Source organism: Narcine bancroftii, chromosome 13, assembly GCF_036971445.1.
Source record: "Narcine bancroftii isolate sNarBan1 chromosome 13, sNarBan1.hap1, whole genome shotgun sequence".
Classification (NCBI taxonomy): Eukaryota; Metazoa; Chordata; class Chondrichthyes; order Torpediniformes; family Narcinidae; genus Narcine; species Narcine bancroftii.
The window spans coordinates 37,998,817-38,021,535 of record NC_091481.1 but is presented as its reverse complement, the minus strand read 5'-3'; the positions used below and the strand labels follow the sequence as shown (position 1 = coordinate 38,021,535).

General features: G+C 40.3%; 1 protein-coding gene across 5 annotated transcripts in view; it reads right to left on the bottom strand.

Moving 5' to 3' along the window:
- cbll1 (Cbl proto-oncogene-like 1, E3 ubiquitin protein ligase) overlaps positions 1–22,719 on the bottom strand; it is a 68,384-nt gene that overhangs the window by 8,702 nt on the left and 36,963 nt on the right. For 4 of the 5 annotated variants that reach the window (XM_069907421.1, XM_069907424.1, XM_069907425.1 and 1 more), the window contains 3 exons: positions 4,804–4,904; positions 4,643–4,726; positions 3,290–3,363 (listed from right to left, as the gene is read on the bottom strand). In XM_069907421.1, coding sequence (XP_069763522.1) covers positions 3,290–3,363; positions 4,643–4,726; positions 4,804–4,904 — 259 coding nt within the window. The remainder of the gene's footprint in view (positions 1–3,289; positions 3,364–4,642; positions 4,727–4,803; positions 4,905–22,719) is intronic. The other variant, XM_069907423.1, reaches the window with a different exon arrangement.

Below are 22,719 nucleotides of genomic sequence, written 5' to 3'. Positions count from 1 at the left end.
GCCCATAACATTGGTGGGTAGGATCAACTGCGTAAGAATGAATGTGTTCCAAGGCTTCAGTATCTCTTTCAGACCTTGCCTGTGGCTTTTCCCAGGGGTTTTATTTCAAGCCTTGCTCTCACGATTAAGAACATTCCTATAGAATGGGAAAAACTGACCTGGGCTGATTATGGTTGCCAGACTTTAAAAAATACTATTGGGCATCCCAGTCGAGGTACATCTCACCCTTTGGAGGGGGGGGGGGGGGGGGGAAGGTATCATCCTGGGTACAAATTGGACTGCACTTGGTGGGCAAGAGGATAGCAGAGGACTTTATTTATAAATGGGATCCAAATTACTATCTGGAAAAACAGACAGCCCCATTTTAAGACAAATTATTCACATTTGGAGTGATATTCACCGATATTTAGGAATGAACTTGGGGCTGATTCCAAAAATACCCCTGACTCCAAATCGTTTAATACCTTTGACGGTATGTAACAAGATCCTAGACACCTGGTGCAGGAACGGCATCAGGAGCATAAAGGACTGTTACGAGCAGGGACAATTAATGTCATTCAAGCAGCTTAAACATTTTACTGCTACCTTCAGATAAGATCTCTTCTCCAGGACAAACTAGGTCCAACCATGGCCCTGCCAAAGTGACCAGGATTCGAAGGGGAACACATGAAAATTCATTTCAGCAATGTATTTCTTACTCCAACCAGAAGGACCCAAACGAGGTTTTCATAAAGCGAGACAGAGGTGGGAGTTGGATTTGGGAACATCGATTGATGAGTGGTGTTAGTCCGCCCTGTGTCAGATCTGCATGATACAGCCATACAACTTGCACCAGCTGTATCTAACGCCGCAAAGGATTAACAGGCCCAAGCCGGAACCATCAGATCAGTGTTTCAGATGTGGCATTGAGATAGGAACCTTTGTGCACGCGACCTGGATATGTACCAAGGTGAGGCCTTTCTGGGTAGAGCTAGGTGAAGTCCTAGGGAAAATCATCGGTAAAGAATTCCAGCAGGACCCTGAACTGTTCCTGCTGGGTAAAATGATGGACATAAGACTTACAATGAAGCTGTCCAAGTTCCAAGTTCAATTTGTAGTGATCACATTGGCGGTGGCCAGGAAGAGCATAGCAGTTACCTGGAAATCCGACTCTCACCTGAGTATTGCGCATTGGAGCAGGGAGATGCAAGCTTGTGTTCCCCTGGAGATTACCTACAACCTGAGGGGAAGGTACGGCACCTTCCAAAAAAATCTGGCAGCCGTACCTGAACCACATAGGAGCGCAGCTGTGACTTGGGGCCTGACTTGCCCTAAACTAGGGGCCTGGCTTAGCCCAGCCAGGAAAAGTCAAGGAACAAAGGGAAATGGGCCTGGTTCCTCCCTGCTGCATCAGATCTGACCCATAATTCTCCAATATGATTTATCCCTATATTTTGTTGTTTAAATGTCTTGGTTACCCACTTGTCCGTGTACTGAGTGGGGGGGGGGGGGGGGGAAGAGAGGATAAGGGGTATTAGGTTTGGACCTTTTGGTAAATTTGAATAGATATGATATGGATAAGTGGTAATCAATGTCAACTTATAACGATTATTGTTGCCAAGCTGTAAAATTACTGCATCGAAACCTGAAAAACAATAAATATTCAAAAAAAAGGAGTGTCTGCAGGACTGCTTAGAATCATTGGACTGAAACATATTCAAGAACTCATCCATAGACTTGAATGAATATGCAATAGTGTCACTGACTTCATTAAGATCTACATGGATGAGTGTGTGCCCACACGCACAAACCGGGTGTTCCCCAACCAGAAGCCTTGGATGAATCAGAGAATTTGCAACTTGCAGAGGGTGAGAATAAAGGCGTTTAAGGCCGTGGATCTCGATCTCTACAAGTCCAGGTATGACCTGCAGAAGGGCCATCTCTGAAGCAAAGTGCCAATTCTGGAGGAAGCCAGAGTCAGAGACAGATACACTCCAGCTATGGCAGGAGTACAGGCCATTACAGCCTACAAAGCGAGGGTGAACACTATAGATAGCTGCGATGCTTCACTACCCAATTAGCTGCCCACTATGAGAAGAACCAAATAGTGTCTACTAGAATCCCTCAAAATCCTGAGGAACTTCTGATATCTATCTCTGAGGGCAATGCTAGAACATCATTCAAGAGGGTGAACCCTCGCAAGACACCAGATCCTGTGGTAATGACTAGCTGGAGTGTTCACGGACATTTTCAATCTCTCATTGTGGCAGTCAGAGGTTTCCACCAGCTTCAAAAGGGCATCAATCATCCAAAGAATAGTGTGAGTTGCCTCAATGACTATTGCCCAGTAGCACTAACTTCTACTGCAATGAAATGCTTTGAGAGGCTGGTCTTGGCCAGAATTAACATGTGTTGCAATATCACTGGCTCTCCATTTAGCTTTGGATCACCTCGAAAACAGCAACTCATCTATGCGGCTGCTCTTCTCGTCGGAAGATCACAGTCAGTATGAATTGGAGACGTCTCCTCCTCATGAACACAGGCCCACCCCAAGGATGCGTGCTTAGCCCACTGCTCGACTCATTATACACTCATGGCTGTGTGGCCAGACCCAATTCCAATACTATCTACAAGTATGGCGATGACACCACAGTTGTCGGCAGAATCACCAACGGAAATGAAGATAGTTTTGAAATGAATTAGTAGATGATCAAGAGGATGAATCTCAGACTGCTTTTGTTAATTATGTGCAGTCAGCAAAACGGTATTACAGTGCTAGCAACATGGGTTTGAATCGAGCACTGTCTGTAAGGAGTTTGTACGTTCTCCCCGTGTCTGCGTTGGTTTATCCTGATGCTCCAGTTTCCTCCCACCTTCCAAAATGTACGGGGCTGTCAGTTAATTTGGGTGAAATTGGGCAGTATGGGCTTAAGAGGCTGGAATTGGCTTCTATCGTGAGTAATTAACCTCAAAATTTGGCATTCAACTGATTAATACACTCCTACAGAAAATATAGTACCTCAATGGATAACCATGAAAGATGAATGAGTAGCTTGGGGATATAAAGTGATGGCCCCACGACCCCGTTATCAGGACATGGTTAACCTGCAGAAGCTTACAAGGTTGCACTAAATTCTAGATTTGGAGTTGCCGCCTCTGTTGTATATCAGTATACAGTTCTCACATCATCTGCACAATTTTGTGCATTTCATAGCCATGAGAGAAAGAAAACATATTTTAAGAACTTGGAAAAGAATTTTAGGTGTATAACCTGAGAAACACAGCTTGTAGTTCACAGATATGAACTTACCCTGGACATATCCTGTCCGCCTTTCTTTCTTGCAAACTTGCACAGTTGAAACAAAAAACATGTTTACATGGAATCTGTGAAGAAGTGCACAATTAAGATAACAAAAATATTGGATTGTACTTTTTTTTAAACTACCCAATGCAAAAATTATAAGAAAGGCAGCTTGGAAAGAAGAAATTAGGTTTGGACTCAACTCCTGTTCTTAACATCAACGTAAAAAGAACCTGATATGTCCTTCGAGCCTGCAGCACTATTTCAAAATTATCATCTTCCTCAATCCTATTTTCCTGCTTAATTCAGATATCTCACAATTCCCATGTATTCAAAATTAACTCTCATTCTTGAATAAATTTTAAAATCTGGGCTTCACAGAGTGCTCAAAGTTTTCATTAAAAGTTGTGAAAACAATCCTCAGATGCTACTCCTGAACATGTAACGCCTATATATTTAGAGTACACCCTTGATTCTAGGCACCCCGGTCAGACCACTTCAGGATATTAACAGTGATCCTCTCTTACACCTCTGAGTTCCATTAAAAAAATTGATGAAGGAGCACGAGATACATGGACTTCCTCAATGCTTTGGATAAGCCCCCACATGATAAGCTGGTGCAGAAGGTTAAAGGATAAGATCAGAAGCATGTTGGAAAACCTCACTCAAAATTAGCTTGGTAAGTGAAGGATGAGTAGAGGATTATTTGTCTGACTTTAACACTGTAACCAGTGGTGTCCTGTTGGGATCTTTATAATATCACATAAAATGACATGAATGAGAATGTAGATGGCTTAATTATCTAGTTTACAGAAATCGGTGGATTTGTGGATAGCGAAGACTATTGCTAGGGGGACACAGATCAGCTGGACAGTTCGCTCAGATAAATGGCAGATGGAATTGAGTTAAAACAATTGTGAAGTATTGCACTTTAAGACTCCAAGTACTGGCAGGTGTGCTGAGGTAGAGGGAGACCTTGGGGCCAAGTTCCTGAAAAGAGCTAAACACGTTTGTTAGTGAACAAAACAAGAATATCATTTTCCAATTTTTATGAATAGGTGAAAAACCAACTGCCGGAGGAACTCAGTGGGTCAGGCAACATCTGTGGAGACAGAGGAATAGTTTGCATTTTCAAGTCAAGAGCCTGTATCAGGTCCTCGCCCAAAACGTCCACTAATCCTCTGCTGAGTTCCTCCAGAGGTTTGTTTTGGCTCAAGATTCTAGCATCTGCAGTCATAAGTCTTCTGCAAAAAGTTTCTCTTTCACTTTACAGACATTAACAAAGCAGGAAACAGGTAAAGCACTTTATATCTATGAGAAAAATCGACCACAATCACAGCTGAGGAAAATAACATTACTTACCATGCGTCCATATATCTTGATTGGCAATCCACATTTATCACAGAAATGAACAGGAGTGTCATCTTTTTCACCCAACAAATTTATCTGTAAAATAGGTTTGACTAGATTATGCACATATCTAAGTAAAATATTTATTTCTATCAATATTCAAAAATAGTTACCTTAAAGTCCCAGAAAAATTGCAGAGAAAATTGGCGCTGGTTCCCAAATACTTCTCCACTTTTGCATTCATAGATCTCATCATCATTATAATCAAATCCTTCTAGAAGACAAGAGAAGCAATTAAAATTATTATCAAAGAAGCTCTCTTCTGTTCATGAAACATAAGAAATAGGCTATTCAGCCCGGTAAGCCCGCCCCGTCATTCAATCGTGAACTGATCCATTTGCCCGCTCGGCCCCACTACCTGGCCTTCTCCCCAAACCTACGATGTACTGCCTACTCAAGAACCTTTCAATCTCTAACTTAAATACACCCAATGACCTGGCCTGGACCACTGTCTGTGGCAACAAATTCCACAGATTTACCACCTTCTGGCTGAAGAAATTTCTGTTCTAAGCAGACACCCTTCAAAATTGAATCCTCTTGTCCCAGACTCTTCCACCAAGGAAAACTCTGATAACGCCTTTCAATATTTGAAATATTTAAATTAGATTACCCCCTCATTCTCCCAAATTCTAACAAATAGAGGCCAAGTGCTGTCAACTGTTCTTCAGATAACCCTTTCATTCCCAGAATCATCCCACTGAACCTCCTTTGAGCCCTCTTCAACTTCAGCACATCTTTTAAACGGGGAGCCCCAAACGGCTCAAAATACTCAAAGTGAGGTCTCACCAGAGCCTTATAAAGCCTCAACATTACATCCCTGCTCTTATATTGGGTAGCAGAGTTGGCACAATGCTTTTACAGTGCCAGAGATCAGGACTGGGGTTCAAATCCTGTGTTGTCTGTAAGGAGCTTGTACGTTCTCCCTGTGCTTGCGTGGGTTTTCCCGGGGGCTCCGGTTTCCTCCCATCATTCGAAAGTTACTGGGGGTGTAGGTTAATTGGGTGTAAATTGTGCGGTATAGACTCGTGGGTCGAAATGGCCTGTTAATGCGGTCTCTAAATTTATTTAAATTTTCATATTCTATTCCTTTTGAACTGAATGCCAGGATTGTAGTTGCCTTCTTCACCACCGTCTCAACATACATCTGGGTATTTTCAATCTTTTCTCCATTTAAAAATAGTCTGCCGATTTATTTTTTTCTACCAAATGTCATGACATTATATTTCATTTGCCATTTCTCTGCCCTTTCTCCTAATCCAAGCCCTTCTGCAGCCTCCGTGTTTCCTCTACACCACCTACTCCTCCACCTCCCTTTGATTAATTCAGGACATCACAGGCAAAACCCTCCCAACTCTCGAGAACATAGATAGGGGGGTGCTGCTGTCGGAGGGCAAGGTTCTACCCCACCCAGCACACGCTCTGTTCTCACTGCTATCATTAGGAGAGAGGTCTCGGTGCCACAAGACTTGCACCTCCAGTTTCAATAGCTGCTCCCCCTCCACCATCAGACTCTTCAATGACAAACTCAATCAGGGGCTCATTAGGACTCTTGTGCATTTTATTGTGTTTTTTATTCTCTTTGTATTGCACAGTCAATTTGTTTACATTTCTTTATTTATATGTGTACACTGTGTAGTTTTTTTTGTATTTCCAATAAGCGCTAATTCTGACTCACCCACAGGAAAAAGAATCTCAGGGTTACATGTGATGTCATGCATGTACTCTCTGGGACAATAAACTTAAAATCTGAAAAAACTTGGCCACAAACCCATTCATTCCATAATCCAAATCATTAATATACAACACAAAAAGAAGAAGCAGCCCCCAACCCCGACCCCTGTGGAACCCCACGAGCAACTGGCAGCCGATCAGAACATGATCCCTGTATCCCAACTCTCTGCTTCCTGCCAATCAGCCAATGCTCTCCCCACACTAGTATGTTTCCTGTTGTACCACGGGCTCTTATCTTGTCAAATGCCTTCTGATAATCCAAATACACAACATTCCCTCCATCTTCCTGATCCAGCCTGTTTGTCACTTCTTCAATGAATTCAAATATGTTTGTCAAGCAAGATTTTCCCTAAAGGAAACCATTCTGGCTTTGGTCTATCCTGACACATGCTTCCAAACACTCTGTAACATCATCCTTGACAACCTACTCCAGCACCTTCTTAATATCATCAGGCTAACCAGACTATAATTTCCTTTCCTTCTTCAATAGTGATAGCTCATATTTGAAAGGATTGAGACCCAATATGTCCACTGCCTTTTACATTTTGGACGCTGTGGGACCTGCTGCACTTCTCCATAACGTTTCTGCACTGAAGAGTAGCTAATGTTGTACCTTTGTACAAAAAGGTTAATGCAGGAATTTATAGGTCAGTACACCTCACGTCAGTGGAAGTAAGCTATTGGAAAGGATACTTAAGGATGGAATTATGCACTTTTGAAAAGTCATGGTCAGATTAAGGAATAGTCAACACAGATTTGTAAGAACCAGATCACGTCTTACCAATCCAGCTGAGTTTTTTGAGGAGATAACAAAGATGGTCGATGATGGTATGGCACTAGATGTTGTCCACATGGACTTTAATAAGGCATTTGACAAGGACTGATTTAGAAGGTGCAGATGCACAGGGTGTTGATAATTTTGATAGAATTGTTTGGCTCATAGACGGCAATGGGTAATGCTGGGAAGCTGTTATTTGGGTTGGAGTCCTGTGACTAGTGGTGTCCCTGAGGGCTAATAGAACTATAGAACACTAGGCTTAAGGAAAAGGGCCTTTGGCCTACCCAATCTGGGCCAAACTATTATTCTGCAGAGTCCCATTGGCCTGCGCACTGACCATAACCCTTCATACCCCTCCCATTCATGAATCTGTCAAAATCGACCTCGCAATCACTTTAGCTGGCAGCTTACTACTCCACACCCCCACCACTCTCTGTGTAAAGTTCCACAAATATTCCCCAGAAACATCACACCTTTCATCTGTACCCTATGACTTCTCATTCTTGTCTCACCTCCTCATGGCTTGGCTTTACGAATGAAGATTTAGGAAAGGGACTGTCCACATCTGCTGCAGGCTTACTAATGGCTGATGAGGCCAATGCAGGACAGACATACCCGGCTGCATTGGCTGCAAGGGAAATTCAGTTCTGGGTTTGGCGCGGTTTTTCCTCCATCTCCTTTTGTCCTCAAGGCCAGCTCTGCATGCTTTCTTGAAGGAGGACACAGACTGGTGAATGGTGTGTCACCAGGCTGCACGATTGGAGGCTAGAGCAGATCACTGGCAATGGTCAATGTGATAGACAGTAAGGGATTTCTTCAGAGAGTCCTGGTACCTCTTTTTCAGAGCCCCTCTGTGATGATGGCTAGTGGACCATGCAGCACAATTTGGGCAAGTGATCATCCTCCAACCTGGAGATGTGCTCTGCCCAGTGTAACTGTGTCTTCAATGGCATGGTCTCAACGTTGGCAACCTCTGCCTGTTCAAGGGCTTCAATGTTGGTGACGGTCACCCCAGTGAATGGTGAGGAGGCAGTGTCGGTGATGGTACATGACCCATGACTTGGAGCTGTACAGGAGGGTGGTCAGTACATGGCTCTATACACCATTTTCAGTGGAAAGACAGTCTGCAGACAACCTAGATGACAACCTCAGTCCAAGCACTGGCACTTCAGAGACTCCATCTTGATGAGTCAGAGAGACCTTTGGGACGTCTTACTCACCCATGCAATCAAAGTACAGAATGTCATACTGACCATCGTCTTGTCCGCTCCAAACTCAGTCTCCACTTCAAATCCAAGCCAAAGAGCGGAAGCACTCCAAGGAAGAAGTTCACTCTAGTCAACTGAAGTGAAAGCCGACTTCCACAAGAATCTTCAGTCGAGGCTTGTGGATCCCAGTTTCCCCACAGATCCTTCTCCAGAATTGCTTTGGGAACACCTAAAAACTTCCACCCTGAGACTTCTGAAGAAGTCTGAGGGTTTTCCACAAAGAAGAGCAAAGAATGGTTCGATGAAAACAATCAAGAGATCCGAATTGCTGAAGAAGAGATCCGCCCAACGGGCGCACCTAGCTCAGCCGTCTTGTCTTGATAAGGATGCAGCCTTCCACCTAGTGTGCAGCAATCTCCAGTGCAAGTTTCAAGAGATTCAGAATATGTGGTGGACCAACCTCGCAGACAGAACTCGGCTTTGCGCAGACACCAGTGACTACAGAGGGTTTTATGAAGTCATTAAAGCGGTGTACGGCCATTCGCACCAGGTCCAAAGTCCCTTGAACAGTGCAGATGGCCAGGCGCTCTACACGGAGAAGATGTCCACCCTGAACTGGTGGTCAGAACATTTCCAGACTCTAATCAGTGCTAGCCACATCTCACCTAACCTCTGCAGAAAAAGCCTGCTTGTATTTATTCTTATGAATTACCAGATCACTCTGTTCAACTGCACTTATCATTCCCTACCATTTATTGTGTATGTGCTATATTAGTTAGTCCTTCCAAATTACAACATCTCACATTTGTCCACATTAAATTCTATCTGCCATTTTTGCAGTGGTCATGGTCCCTCTGCAAGCTTTGAAAACCTTCCTCACTTCAACTTCAATCTTTGTGTCATCTGCAAACTTGCTAATCCAATTTACCACATTATGAACTCCAGATCATTCAGGAGGCAGTGATACAGAGGAGCTTCAGAGAGACACTCACCCCCAAAAGTCAGGAGGCATGTAACTGGGTGACTGTTAGGAGAGAGAAGGGGCAGACAGAGCAGAATACCCATTCCCCATAACAATGTTTTGGATACTGTTGGGGGCAAACGATCTACCAGGGACAAGTTGTAGTGGTCACGTCTCTGGCACGAGACTAGCCCCTTGGCACGGGGGGGGGGGGGGGGGGGGCGGGGGAAGAGAGAAAGGGTAACTGGGGACTCATTGGTTCGAATACATAGGAGGTTCCATGAATGAGACTGAGACTCCCAGATTGTATGTTGCCTCCCTCCCAAGTGCCAGAGTCAGGGACATTTCTGATTGACTTCACAGCATTCTGAAGGGGGAGGGTGAGCAGCCAGATTTCAGGGTCCACGTGGGGAAAAATGACATAGACAGGAGTAGTAATCAGGTCTTAAAGAGGAAATATCGGGAGTTCCAAAAGAAGTTAAAAAGCAGGACCTCAAGGGTGGTAATCTCACGATTGCTGCCTGTGCCATGCCAGAGAGGGTAGGAATAGGAATTGTGGCAGATGAATGAGTGGCTGAAGAGTTGGTGCAGGGGGCAGGGGTTCAGATTTGTGGATCATGAGGATCTCATCTGGGGAAGGTCTGACATGTACAAAAAGGATGGGCTGCACCTAAACTGGAGGGGGACCAGTATCCTGGTGAGAAGCTTTGCTAGATTTGTTGGCCGGGGGGGGGGAGGAGGGGGGGGTTTAAACTAGTTTGGCAAGGGGTGGGAACCAGAATGAGAGTGCAGAGAATAGGGCAGAAGGTCTAAAGCATACTGTTCTGAGTTTGTGAGGAAGGACAGGCAGGGGACAAAACTTAAGTCAGTTGGAAGGTTGGAAATGTGTCCATTTTAGCACTAGGTCAGTGCAACTCTGATTATCCAAAATGGTCAGGGCTGGGCCTATTTCGGATGAATACTTTCAGATAACTGGTCATTTTAATAAAAACAGCCCAGTAGTAACAGCAACTCACTTGTGACAGTGCTTAAATACCAAATTTAGATTACAAGAAATTTGTGCAAGAAACATTTTTGAATTTAGCAAATACCCATGAAAATTTATTAATAGGAGGAGTCTTGACCCACTATTGGTTAGATCTGGAAGAAATGTTATTAAAAGTAAATCTGTCAAAGTCACAGTCATTAATGAAAGATATGAGATTAATATATGTATGGAGGAGGATTCATCCAAAAGAAAGGGATTATTCTTTTTACTCGAAAAGACATGACTCTTACTCCTGAATTGATTTTTTCTTAATATCGGCACAATTGTAAGGAAGAATAAAGAGAGTAGAGTATAAAGCAAGAATTTTATCAGATAATTCATCTTTACTTTTAGTAATTAATATCAATAGAAGATGAAGACAAATCGGTTTAATGATGGAGATTTAATTCTATGTTGTTAAAAAGGAAGGATTTCTGTGAGTTTATGGAAAAGCAAAAACGGATATTTTTTTAAAAATTAATTCTAATTCAGAAATGAATCAGTTTGTTTTATGGGATGCATTGAAACCATATTTAAGAGGTTAAATAATGTTATGTATCTAAATTTTAAAAAATATTATATGAAAGTAGAAAAACTTGAGAAGAAAATAATAGAAAAAAATTACATATACAATCAAATGAAGAAAAAATAATGTTGTTAAATATGAAATTAAAGTATAATTGAAAACATAAAACAGAAAGAGAGATAATGAGAACTAAGCAAAGATAGGAGTTGAGTTAGGAGACACAAAGTTCTTGCGTGGCAATTAAAAACAGAACAAGTTTCTAGGGCAATTATAGCATCTAAGAAAGAATCAAATTGGATAACATAAATCACAATAAATAAATGAAAATTTTAAAGAATTTTCTAAAAAATTATATCAGTAAAAATTGTTAAAAATGAAAATAAAAGTGGGGGGGGAGGTGGCTGGTGGATGGACTGTACTGGACTGAGAGTGGAGTGACGTTCCTAGCGATAGAGGCAGTGCCTGTGAGTGGAGAGCAAGCTGAAAGCACCGAAAAGGTAAGGGGCCCGGGGCTAGGGTTAGAGACTGGCCGCCCGTTAAAAGATGGGCTGCTGCAGTGGGGTGGCGCGGAGCTCTGGTTCACTGGGTGTCTGCAGCATTACACACCTGAGGAAAAGTGTGTGTCCCACCCAGCCTGTCTGCCCACCAGCAGCTATTGAGCGACGCATAAACAAATGGGTTGTTTAACATAATTTATTAGCAATAACAGAATTACTTCATTAAACAACACCCTTTATGATAACTCTACATTAATAGCAGATAAAGTGGGGTGGGGGGGGTGAGAACCATCAGACCATTACAGTCCAAGTTCAAAATGTCCCAAGAGAAAAAAATATATTAAAAAAATGAAAATAAAATAGAAGAATTTTTTTCTCAAATAAATTTACCAAAATTAAATACAGAAGATCAAGGAGTATTGGCTACTCCATTTACTGAAAAGGATGTTAAAGAATCATTGGGTTCATTGCAATATAGTAAGTCTCCAGAAGATGGCTTTACCCCTGAATTTTATAAAGCATTTAAAGATTTATTAATTCCTCCATTTATGGAAGTACTAGAACAGGTGGGAGAGACAGAATAATTTAAGACACCAATAAGTGATTTAAAAAAAAAGCGAAAGATCCTTTGAATCTGTCATCATGTAGACCTATTTCATTGTTAAGTGCAGTTAATAAAATAATATCTAAACTGTTAGCAAACAGAATAGCGAAATATTTACCTAAATTAATAAATATTGATCAAACTGGATTTGTTAAAAAAAGGAAATTAGCAGATACTGTAACAAAGTTAATGAGTATAATATATTTAGCACAGTTAAGAGATGTACTTAGTGTTGTAGTTAGATGCTGAAAAAGCATTTGATAGACTTGAATTTTAAATATTAAGTAAATTTGGAATAGCACCCAGATTTATAGATTGGATCAGAGCTCTATATAATAAACCTAAAATGAAAGTGGTAACAAATGGGCAAATATCTGAATCTTTTTTATTGAGTAGATCAAGTAGACAAGGATGTCCATTGTCACCATCATTATTTATTTTAGCAATAGAGCTGTTGGCAGATATTTAGGTTTTAAGATTGATAACAATAAATAATCTATTTAAATTGAATTATATACCATTGCTTAAGAAAGCAGAAGAAGATATATGGAAATGGAAAAAAACTACCTATAACATTAATAGGAAGGGTTAATTGTTTAAAAATGAATATGTTCCTAGAGTACAGTATTTATTTCAAATGCAACCTATATTTATACCATCAATTTTTTTCAAGAACTAAATAAATATGTAAGGAAATTTATAAGAGTTGTATTATAAAAATTAACATGGAAGTTTGAATTAGGAGGACTAAAATTACCAAATTTTAAGGAGAGAATCCAGCATAGATTTATATAGAAATGAATAAAATAGGAGAAGATAAGTCAGAGAATTTTATATATAAATGGAATGATAAGCTTTTTATTGGAGGTAGAAATATTTCTTTGTTTAAATATCTTTTTAAAATATGGAGTAAAATACATTTAGAAGTGGGAGTAAGAAATTTTCAGACACCAGGAATGATATTGGTCAGAATCAACTTAATTCTTTTACAATAATACTTTTTGATATTTGGTTTAACAAAGGAATTAAGTCAATAAAAGTTTGTTTTCAAGGTTCAACTTTAATGACATTTGAGTGCGTGGGGGGGGGGGGGGGGGGTGGGCATGGCAAGATGGCATAGAACCAAGACATTTGTCTCTCCCTGGAAGGATTGATTAATACCCGAGTTATATAAACTGTTTATCAGTTAAAAAGTCCATTAGATGTATTAAGTGTTGGGGCTGCAAGAAATGAAAAAAGGAAAAGGTCAGAAGCAGAAGAAATTAGTTATTAAAGTTGTGGAAAAAGTGAAAAATTTGGGCCAACCAAGCAGAAGAAGCACCAGGATCAATTAAGCATGGAACCCAAGTCACAGAGGATGTCCCTGGATCAATTTGAAAGAAATATGACGTCCCCAGGGATCCGACCGATAAAGACGGCGCCGACGTCAGCCAGGACACTCGTGGAAGCAGCGCCGTCAGCGTGACCGAGGGGTGAGTCAAGCGGAGTCATGCAGGGGAGCAACCAGGAAAGCGCTGTAACATGCCTGCGAGCACCCGCTACTATGCAACAGGCCCAATGAGCATGCGCCCGATGTCGCATTTCTGTGAGGTTTTAGCTTGGCAATTAAAAACAGAACAAGCATCAAGAACAATTAATGCAATTAGGAAAGATTGGGAGATTACATAAACCTCAGGAAATTAATGAGGAATTTTTTAGATTTTACAATTAACTTTACACATCCGAAAGTAGACAAAATACTGAGCAAATTGATTTGTTTTTGGTTAATTTAAATTTGTCATCATTGACTGGGAAGGATATTAATGACTTAGATAGTCCTTTTGCAGAATTGGAATTAAAGAAAGCATTGCAATCAATGTCGGGAGGAAAGTCCCCCCCAGGTGAAGATGGGTTTACAGAAGAATTTTATAAAGAATTTAACATTTGTTGTTTCTGATTTATATGGAAGTTTTGAAACAGGCAACTGAGATGGGTTCATTTCCAAAATAATTTTTGAGGACTTGCTTACTGTTATTCCAAAGAAAGATAGAGATCCATTAAAAGTGTCTTCTTACCAACCAATATCTTTATTAAAAGTAGGTTATAAAATTGTTGCGAAAGTATTAGCTAATAGATTGGCTAATTATTTGCCAAAACTAGTACATGTTGACCAAGCTGGATTTATAAAAGGTCGATATTCAGTTGATAATGTCACTAAACCAATGATAGTGGTGTTGGATGCAGATAGGATTGATTGGAAATTTTATTTAAGGTTTTAGAAAAATTTCAATTTGGACCGCTCTTTACTACTGGGTTAAAGCTTTATATACTAATCCTACAGAACAAATAATGATGAATAGTCTGATTTCATCGGCTTTTACATTATCTTGATCAACTAGACAAGGTTGTCCTCTTTCACCAGCATTGTTTGCTTTGGTAATGGAACCTTTAGCTCAAGCTATTAGGCAAAATTTGGACATTAAAGGTATCAAAGTAGGTGAACAAGAGTCTAAGATTAATTTGTTTGCTGATGATGTTCTAATATATTTAACTTATCCTAAAGAATCTTTGAGGGTGCTGCAAAATTTATTAAATCAGTATGGCACATTGTCAGGTTATAAGGTTGACTGGGAGGAGAGTGAAATATTGCCAATATCAGGTGAGGATTATTTAGGTTGTAGATAGATTACTAAATTTAAATGGTCTGATAAGATTAAATATTTAGGAGTTATAGTTACTAAATAATATCAGGACTTATATATTTTGAATTATATGTCTTTGTTGAATAAGATTAAAATTGATTTACAGAAATGGAAAGATTTGCCAATAACTTTAATTGGGAGAGTAAATTGTATAAAAATGAATATTTATCCTCATATACAATATCTTTTTCAATCTATTCCATGTGTGATCCCGAAGAAATTTTTAAAAGAATTAAATAAAATAATTTGGTTATTTTTATGGAAGGGTAAATTGTCTAGGGTTTCTATGCATAAATTAATGTGGCGATACAAATGGGGAGGACTTCAATGACCACATTTTCAAAACTATTATGAAGCGGCACAGTTGAAATTCATTAACAGGTTGTTTGATGTTCAACAACCACCTGTCTGGGCTAAAGTTGAATTGGATCAAATTTCTGAAAAACAAATGTGTCAATTTATTTATAAATGGAATCCTTTATTGTTACAAAAATATAAATTACCAGTATTAAGACATATATTGGATATTTGGTTTCAGCAGGATCAACTTATAGGCTCTTAAGGTAAAATTTTGATTAAATCATCGTTGTATCAGAATATCTGTTTTCTTTAAATAATCCTTATTTGAAAAATTGGGAACTGAAAGGAATTAGTATTATACAAGATTGTTTTGAGGCGGGTAAATTTTCTTCATTTAATAGATTACAAGAGAAATTTAGTATTTCTGCAAATTCTATTTTGCTTATTATCAAGTTCGAGATTTTTTGCGAACACAATTAGGTAAGGATTTAATTTTACCAAGTCAATCTAAGTTTGAGATTATAATGGTTGACAAGGAAACGAAAGGATTTATATCAGATATGTATAGGTTGTTGTAAGAAAGGATGGATAAAGTTGGGCTATATAGGACAAAAGAGAAATGGGAGAAAGATTTAGATATTGAATCGTCTTGGGAGGAATGGTCAAATATGTGTACTGATAGTGTTACAAAATTAATTAATGTGAGATATACTATGGTTAATTATAATTTTATTCATCCTGAGAAGTGAAGAAATATGAATTTAGTCTAACAGATTTGTGTTTTAGATATGGAGAAAAGACAGGTACTTTTATGCACTGTGTATGAACATGTAAGAAAGTTAAATCCTTTTGGGAAAAAGCTATTAAATTTTTGAGAGATTTATTTATAATCGATTTGCAAATGGATCCAATGATGTGTTTATTGGGTTACGTGAACGCTGTTACTTTGGGATTGGCTGATAAGCCACAATTGGAATTTTTGCGGTTAGGGTTAGCGGTTGCAATAAAATGTATAGCAATAACTTGGAAAAATGATATGGAATTGAATATACAAAAATGGCTTAATGAATTGCAATTGTGTTTATATTTGGAAAAAATAACTTATAATTTGCGAAATAATTACTTTTTTTTGTTAAAATGTGGGGTTTATATTTGGATTTTGATCTTAAGAAAAAGTTATGTAAAGAGTTGGGACTTTGATTAATTAATTACAAATGTATAATTTTTTTTAAGGGTCTGAGGGGTTGGGGAGGAAGTTAAGATAATGTAGCTGGTAGAGAGAGGGAGTGGGGTATGGGATATTACTGTTATTTTTTATATATTTTTCTTTTATATATCTGCATTTTTATCTTTTTATTTTCTTTCTTTGTAATATTTTATAAAATTTTTAAATAAAAATTTCAAAAAAAAGACTTTTGAGCAATTGAAAAGCAAGTAGGAATACAAAACAATACAATATTCTTTTATTATCAGTTAAAGGCATATTTAAGAGAAAGTTTAGGTCCAGATTTGATATTACCTGAACAAAGTTATTTGGAACAATTAATCACAGATATTAATATTAAAAAGCTTATTCCAATTGTGTATACAACTTTGCAAAGAGGAATGCATAAACAAGGAGTTCATAAGTCAAGACAAAGATGGGAGAAAGATTTAAAAATAGATATTGAAGAGGAGACTTGGATAGAACTTTGTCAGGATAGTATGACTGAAACTATTATGTCTGCTACAGAATGGTACAATATCATTTTTTACATCAACTATATCTTACTCCACAGAAATTAAATTCTAATTTTTCAGATAAATGTTTTAGATGGAATTAAAAAAAGGTACTTTTCTACATTCTACGTGGGAATGTTTAAAATTAAGACCCTTGCAGCGGCCTGCGGCCCACACCTCAGGATGGAGTGATCGTCAAAGCATTGTGTGGGCTGAAACACCCATTTCCATAGGTCGCTGGCAGAACGGTAAAACTGGCCAATCACCGCTGGTGGATCGCAGGGGCCCAATTGGGGTCCGGTCATCCAAGGTAACCAATCGGCGGCCGGCCCGCTCAAGTCGCAGTGGTGACGTGGCCAAGCTGACTGTAAAAGGTAGAGCTACCACTGAATAAACTCAGTGTCGAATACACTCTACTGGTGCGGGTGTCTTTCTTCTCCTGCAGATGCAAGGTACAGCCTTAGGGCTATAACCGAGAGCTAGAACCTAGCTGAGCCGTAGTGACCTCGCTACATCCTTTTGGACAGAACTAGGTTTATTTTTGGAAAGAGTTACAAAGGTTAAGTTTCTGCAAGATCCAAAGTTTGTTTACTTGGAAATATTTTTGACACAGAATTGAAATTGAAATTAAATAAATTCCAAAAAGAATTTGTTAAAATAGCCCTAGTGGTAGCTAGAAAATGTGTGGCAGTAACTTGGAAATCAGATGTGTATTTAGGAATGGGGAGATGGCAGACTGTAATGGGTAGTTGTATACCACTTGAAAAGATTACACATAATTTACTTAACAATTTGAAATTTTTCAAAAAATTTGGGAATCATATTTACAAATTGAAGGAATTCATTTGTAATCACCCAACCTGAATATTTCAACTTCTAAAATTAAGAAACATTAAGTTTTATTTTATAGCTTTAGTAAGTTTTTATAAATACTATCCAGATGTTTTCTTTCTTCTTTTTCCCTTTTTTATTGGGTTGTTAGGGGGAGGGGGGGAGGGAGGAATTTTTTTAAAAATCACTATGTTTTAATTTTTCACTATTTTCAAATAAGGAATTTATGTATAAGATTTTTTTAATGCACATGAAATAAAATTTTCCATAAGAAAAAGATTGGTTAAGAACGATCCATCACGCATAAACCTATATTAATTAGCCCTAATCAGTCCCTGTTTAAACATATGCTTTAACATGTGATCTCTTAGAAAACCTTCCAATAACTTACTCTCTGCTGATGTCAAGCTAACCAGCATGTAATTTTCCACTTTCTTTAAACAATGGATCTACATGAGCTTTCATCCAATCCTCCCGCACCTCACCTGTGGCTAAGGATATGTTAAATAATATCTGCTCAGGCCCTTGCAATTTCTACACCAACCCTCAAGGTCTGAGGGAATACCTTGTCAGGCCCTGGGGATTTATCCACCCTTATTTGCCTCAAAACAGCAAGGACCTCCTCCTCTTTAATCTGTTTTGGTTCCATAACCTCACTGCTTGTTTGCCTCCCTTCCTTGGACTCAGTCTTCTGAGATTGCAATAAACCCATTTAAGATGCAATAAACCCATTTAAGATCTCCTGATCTCTTTTGGCTCCACAAATAGATGACCACTCTGATCTTCAAGGGGACTAATTTTGTCTCTTACTATCCTTTTACATTCAATATATTGGTTGATATAGGATTTTCCTTCACCTTGCCTTGCCAGGGATTGTGATGGAGGCTAGAAGATTAAGAGACTCCTGGATGGAAGAAAAATAGAAGGTTATGGAGTAGGGAGAGTTTCGTATTTTTAAGGAATATATGGGTCATCACAACATACTGTGCTGCAGCATTCCATGTTCTAACTGCCAAAGCAACGTCATATTTTCTTTTAGCTCTCATGATTCCTTTATTGTTTTTTCTTGCATTTTTGTACTCCTCGATTACCTCATTTGCTCCTTGTTGCCTATACCTGCTATAAACCTCTTCTTCTTAACCTGCTATATACCTCTTCTTAACCTGTAACCTATGCCTTTAATCTTTAACAAGAACACACAAACTCTACTCTCAAAATTTCACCTTTGAAGGCCTCCCACTTACTAAGCACATCCTTAAAACCATAGAACATTACAGCACAGAAGCAGGCCCCTTTGACCCTTCTAGTGTGCGCCAAACCATTTTTTTTTTGCCTTGTCCCACTGACCTGCACCCTGTCTATAGCCCCCCATACAACTCTCATCCACATATCTGTCCAAATTCTTCTTAAATGTTAAAATTGAGCTCGCATTCACTACTGCAGCTGGCAGCTCATTCCACACTCCCAACATTCTCCATGTGAATAAGTTCCCCCTAAACATTTGCCCTTTCACTCTCAACCCATGTTCTCTGGTTTGTATTTCACCTACCCTAGTGGAGAAAGCCTATCTATATTTACTCTGTCTATCCCCCAGATCAAATTCCTCGATCAAATCTCACCTCTATCAAATCTCCCCTCATTCTTCTACACTCCAGACAATAAAGTCTTAGCCTGTTTAACCTTCTTCTGTAACTCAGTCTGGACAGCATCCTAGTAAATCTTATCTGCACTCTTTCTATCTTCTTGATATCTTTCCTGTAGCAAGGTGACCAAAACTACACACAATACTCCACATTTGGCCTCACCAATGTGTTATGGAACTTTACCATTACATCCCAACTCCTATACTCAATACTTTAGCCGTATTCAGGTGGCCAGAATACCCGACTGTAAAGCTGCCTATTCTACCCCAATGTGGCCGTCGGGTGGCCACCTGAAAGTGGACAACCCGGCCAGGAGGAGCACTTACCTAACCCTCCTCTGGTAGGTATATTCTCCGGCTCGGAGAATCCCCCATTGCACCTGAAAGCAGCACCAGGCAAAGCAGCTTGCAGCTTTCAGGTGCCTAGCAGCCCCCACTGCCTGACAGTCCCCGCTGCCTGACAGTCCCCGCTGCCTGACAGTCCCCGCTGCCTGACAGTCCCCGCTGCCTGACAGTCCCCGCTGCCTGACAGTCCCCGCTGCCTGACAGTCCCCGCTGCCTGACAGTCCCCCGGCGCGGGATGTCAGCACTGACAGCCCACGCCAGCCACTCCAGCGCTGACATGACATACCGCACTGGCCGTCCCAGTCCTGACGTCCTGCACCGGCCGCTCCAGCCCCGTAGTCCCGTGCCAGGGGACTGTTAGGCAGCGAGGAAGGGGCTATCGGCAGTGGGGAGGCAAGCTGTCACACGGCTGCCCCAGCCCCGACTCAGGAGCAGGCGTTTGCTCTATGGAACCTCTCCCCACTAAGGACCTTTCAGCACTGCCACCTGAATGTCCCTTCGCAGACACCTGCAGCCTCATTCTCCAGGCAATTCCACCTGAAAACGGCTTTTGCTTATGAAGGCCAAGATGCCAAAAGCTCTAAATACAACCCTATCCGCTTGTGATGCCACTTTCAGAGAATTATGTATCTGTATTTCTAGATCCATTTCTTCTACAGCACTCCTCAATGCCCTACCATTAACCATCCTTTCTTGGTTTCTCCTTTGAAAATGCAACATCTCACACTTGTCTGTATTAAATTCCATCTGGCCAGATCCCTCTGCAAGCTCTGAAAACCTTCTTCACTGTCCAAGTGTTAACTGCAAAGGTGTTGATCTAATTTACCACATTATCATCCTGATCATTGATAAAGATGACAAGCAATGGTCCCAGCACCGATCCCCGAAGGACACCACTAGTCACAGGCCTCCAGTCTGAGAAGAATCATCCACCACTACTCTCTGGCTTCTCCCATCTAGCCATTGACGAATCCAGTTCACTGCTTCACCATGAACACCGAGCATCTGAATCTTCCTGACTAATCTCCCATGTGGGACCTTGTCGAAACCCTTAACTAAAGTGCATGTAGATAACATCCACAGCCTTTCCTTTGTCAACTTTCCTGGTAACCCCCTCCGAACAACTCTATAAGATTGGTTAAACACAACCTACCCTGCACAAAAAGCCACGTTGAGTATCCCCAATCAGTTTCTGGCTATCCAAATAATTGTATATCTGATCTCTTAGTAATAATGTACAGTACCTACTTGTGATCTCACCAGCCTATAATTTCCAAGGTTATTTTTGGAGCCTTTTTTAAACAATGGAATGACATGAGCTACCCTCCAATCCTTGGGCATCACACCTGTGGCTCAGGCCATTTTAAATATTTCTGCCAGAGCCCCTGCAATTTCTACTCTAGTTTCCCTCAAGGTTCAAAGGAATATCTTGTCAGGCCCTGGGGAATTATCTATCCTTATTTGCTTATCAGAAAACAACTTGTCCAAATCCACACTTCCCAAATCCTTACTGTTTCCATTAAAATTGGCCTTTATCCAATAGAATCTGAACAAGAGGACCAGATGTATTCTTGCCCATAATTATCTTGAAACTAAACGCAAAATGTTCCCCTACACATACTTCTGTCACCTGTCCTGTCTCATTCCCTAATAGAAGATCCAATTTTGCACTCTCCCTTGTTGGTTCCTCTATATGTTGATTTAGAAAACTTTCCTGAAAACATCTGACAAACTCAAAGCCATCCAGGCCTTTTAAAGTATGGGAGTCCCAGTCAATATGTGGAAAGTTAAAACCAGTTGCTATCACAACATTGTTTCCTGCAACTGTCTGGCATCTCTCTGCAGATTTGCTTCTCTAATTCTTACTGAACATTAATGTTCTCATCCTTCCTCCACCTCCACATTTAGCCTCACTGTTGTAATATTTGGATAGTCAAAATACAGCAGGATGCAAGATCAATTAAAGAAATGTGCACAAGTAGCACTTTGGTGGTGAAATGGAATGGGAGGATACAAAGTTAATGGCAGGATTCTTGAAAGCATTGATCTGCACAGGGATCTTTGGGGATCCAGGTCAATAGTTCATTGAAAGCAGCCACGTTAGTAGATATGGCGGGGGAAAAAGTGTATGTGAAATGCTTGGCTTCAATGAGCATGGCATTGTTTTTGCTCTATAAAATTTTGGTTAGGCCACACATGGAATACTGTGTGCATTTCAGGTTGACCCATTGCAAAAATGTAGTTATGGAACGAATACAGAAAAGGTTTACCACGGTGTGCCCTGGTTTTGAGGGTATGAGTTATGGGGTGAGACTAGACAAACAGACTGTTTTCTTTGGAGGCTGAGGAGTATAAAATCATGAGAGGCATTGATAGGATCTTTTCGCCAAGGCAAAAGTGTGACACACAAGAGGACAAGTGTAAGTATTTTAGAGTGGTAAATGCCTTGATTGGGTTGCCAGGAGTAGTGGCAGAAGCAGACACAATAGTAGCCCTCATTTGGGGAGACACAGTTGGCGTAGTGGTTAGTGCAATGCCCTTACAGCACCAATGATCGGGACAGGGGTTTGTACATTCTCCCCGTGTCCAGGGGCTCCAGTTTCCTCCCACTGTTCCAAACATACCAGGGCGTTGGTTAATTGGGTGTAAATTGGGCAGCACTGACACGTGGGCCAAAATGGCCTTATATGTCTAAGTTTTAATTTTTTCTTCAATTTTAGTGCTCGAGGTTTCTAGATAGACACATGAAATTGAAGGGGATGGAGAGCTATCTATCAGGTGCAAGCAGCAGCGTTTAAGTTTGATTTGGACATCAAGTTCAGCACAAAGAGGCCGAAGGATCTGTTCTATGGTTTATATTGTACACCGTACATGGATTTTAGGAAGGCATTTCACAAGGTCTCATGGTAGGCTGATGAAGGAGGTAAAGATGCATGGGATCCATGGTGAGTTGATAGTTTGGATTCAGAATAAGTTGACTCCGAAGAGAGAGGATTGTGATGGAAGGGTATGCTCCGGCTAGAGATTCGTGACCATGGTGATCAGCGTTGAGGACTTTCGGCTGGTGACTGCATGGTGTGGTGTAAGTTATTAGGTGTTCCTGTCTGCTTTCAAACATTTCTCACTCAAATAACTTTAATCTTTAATCAAAGTGGCTTAGACTTTGTCCCTTCAATATT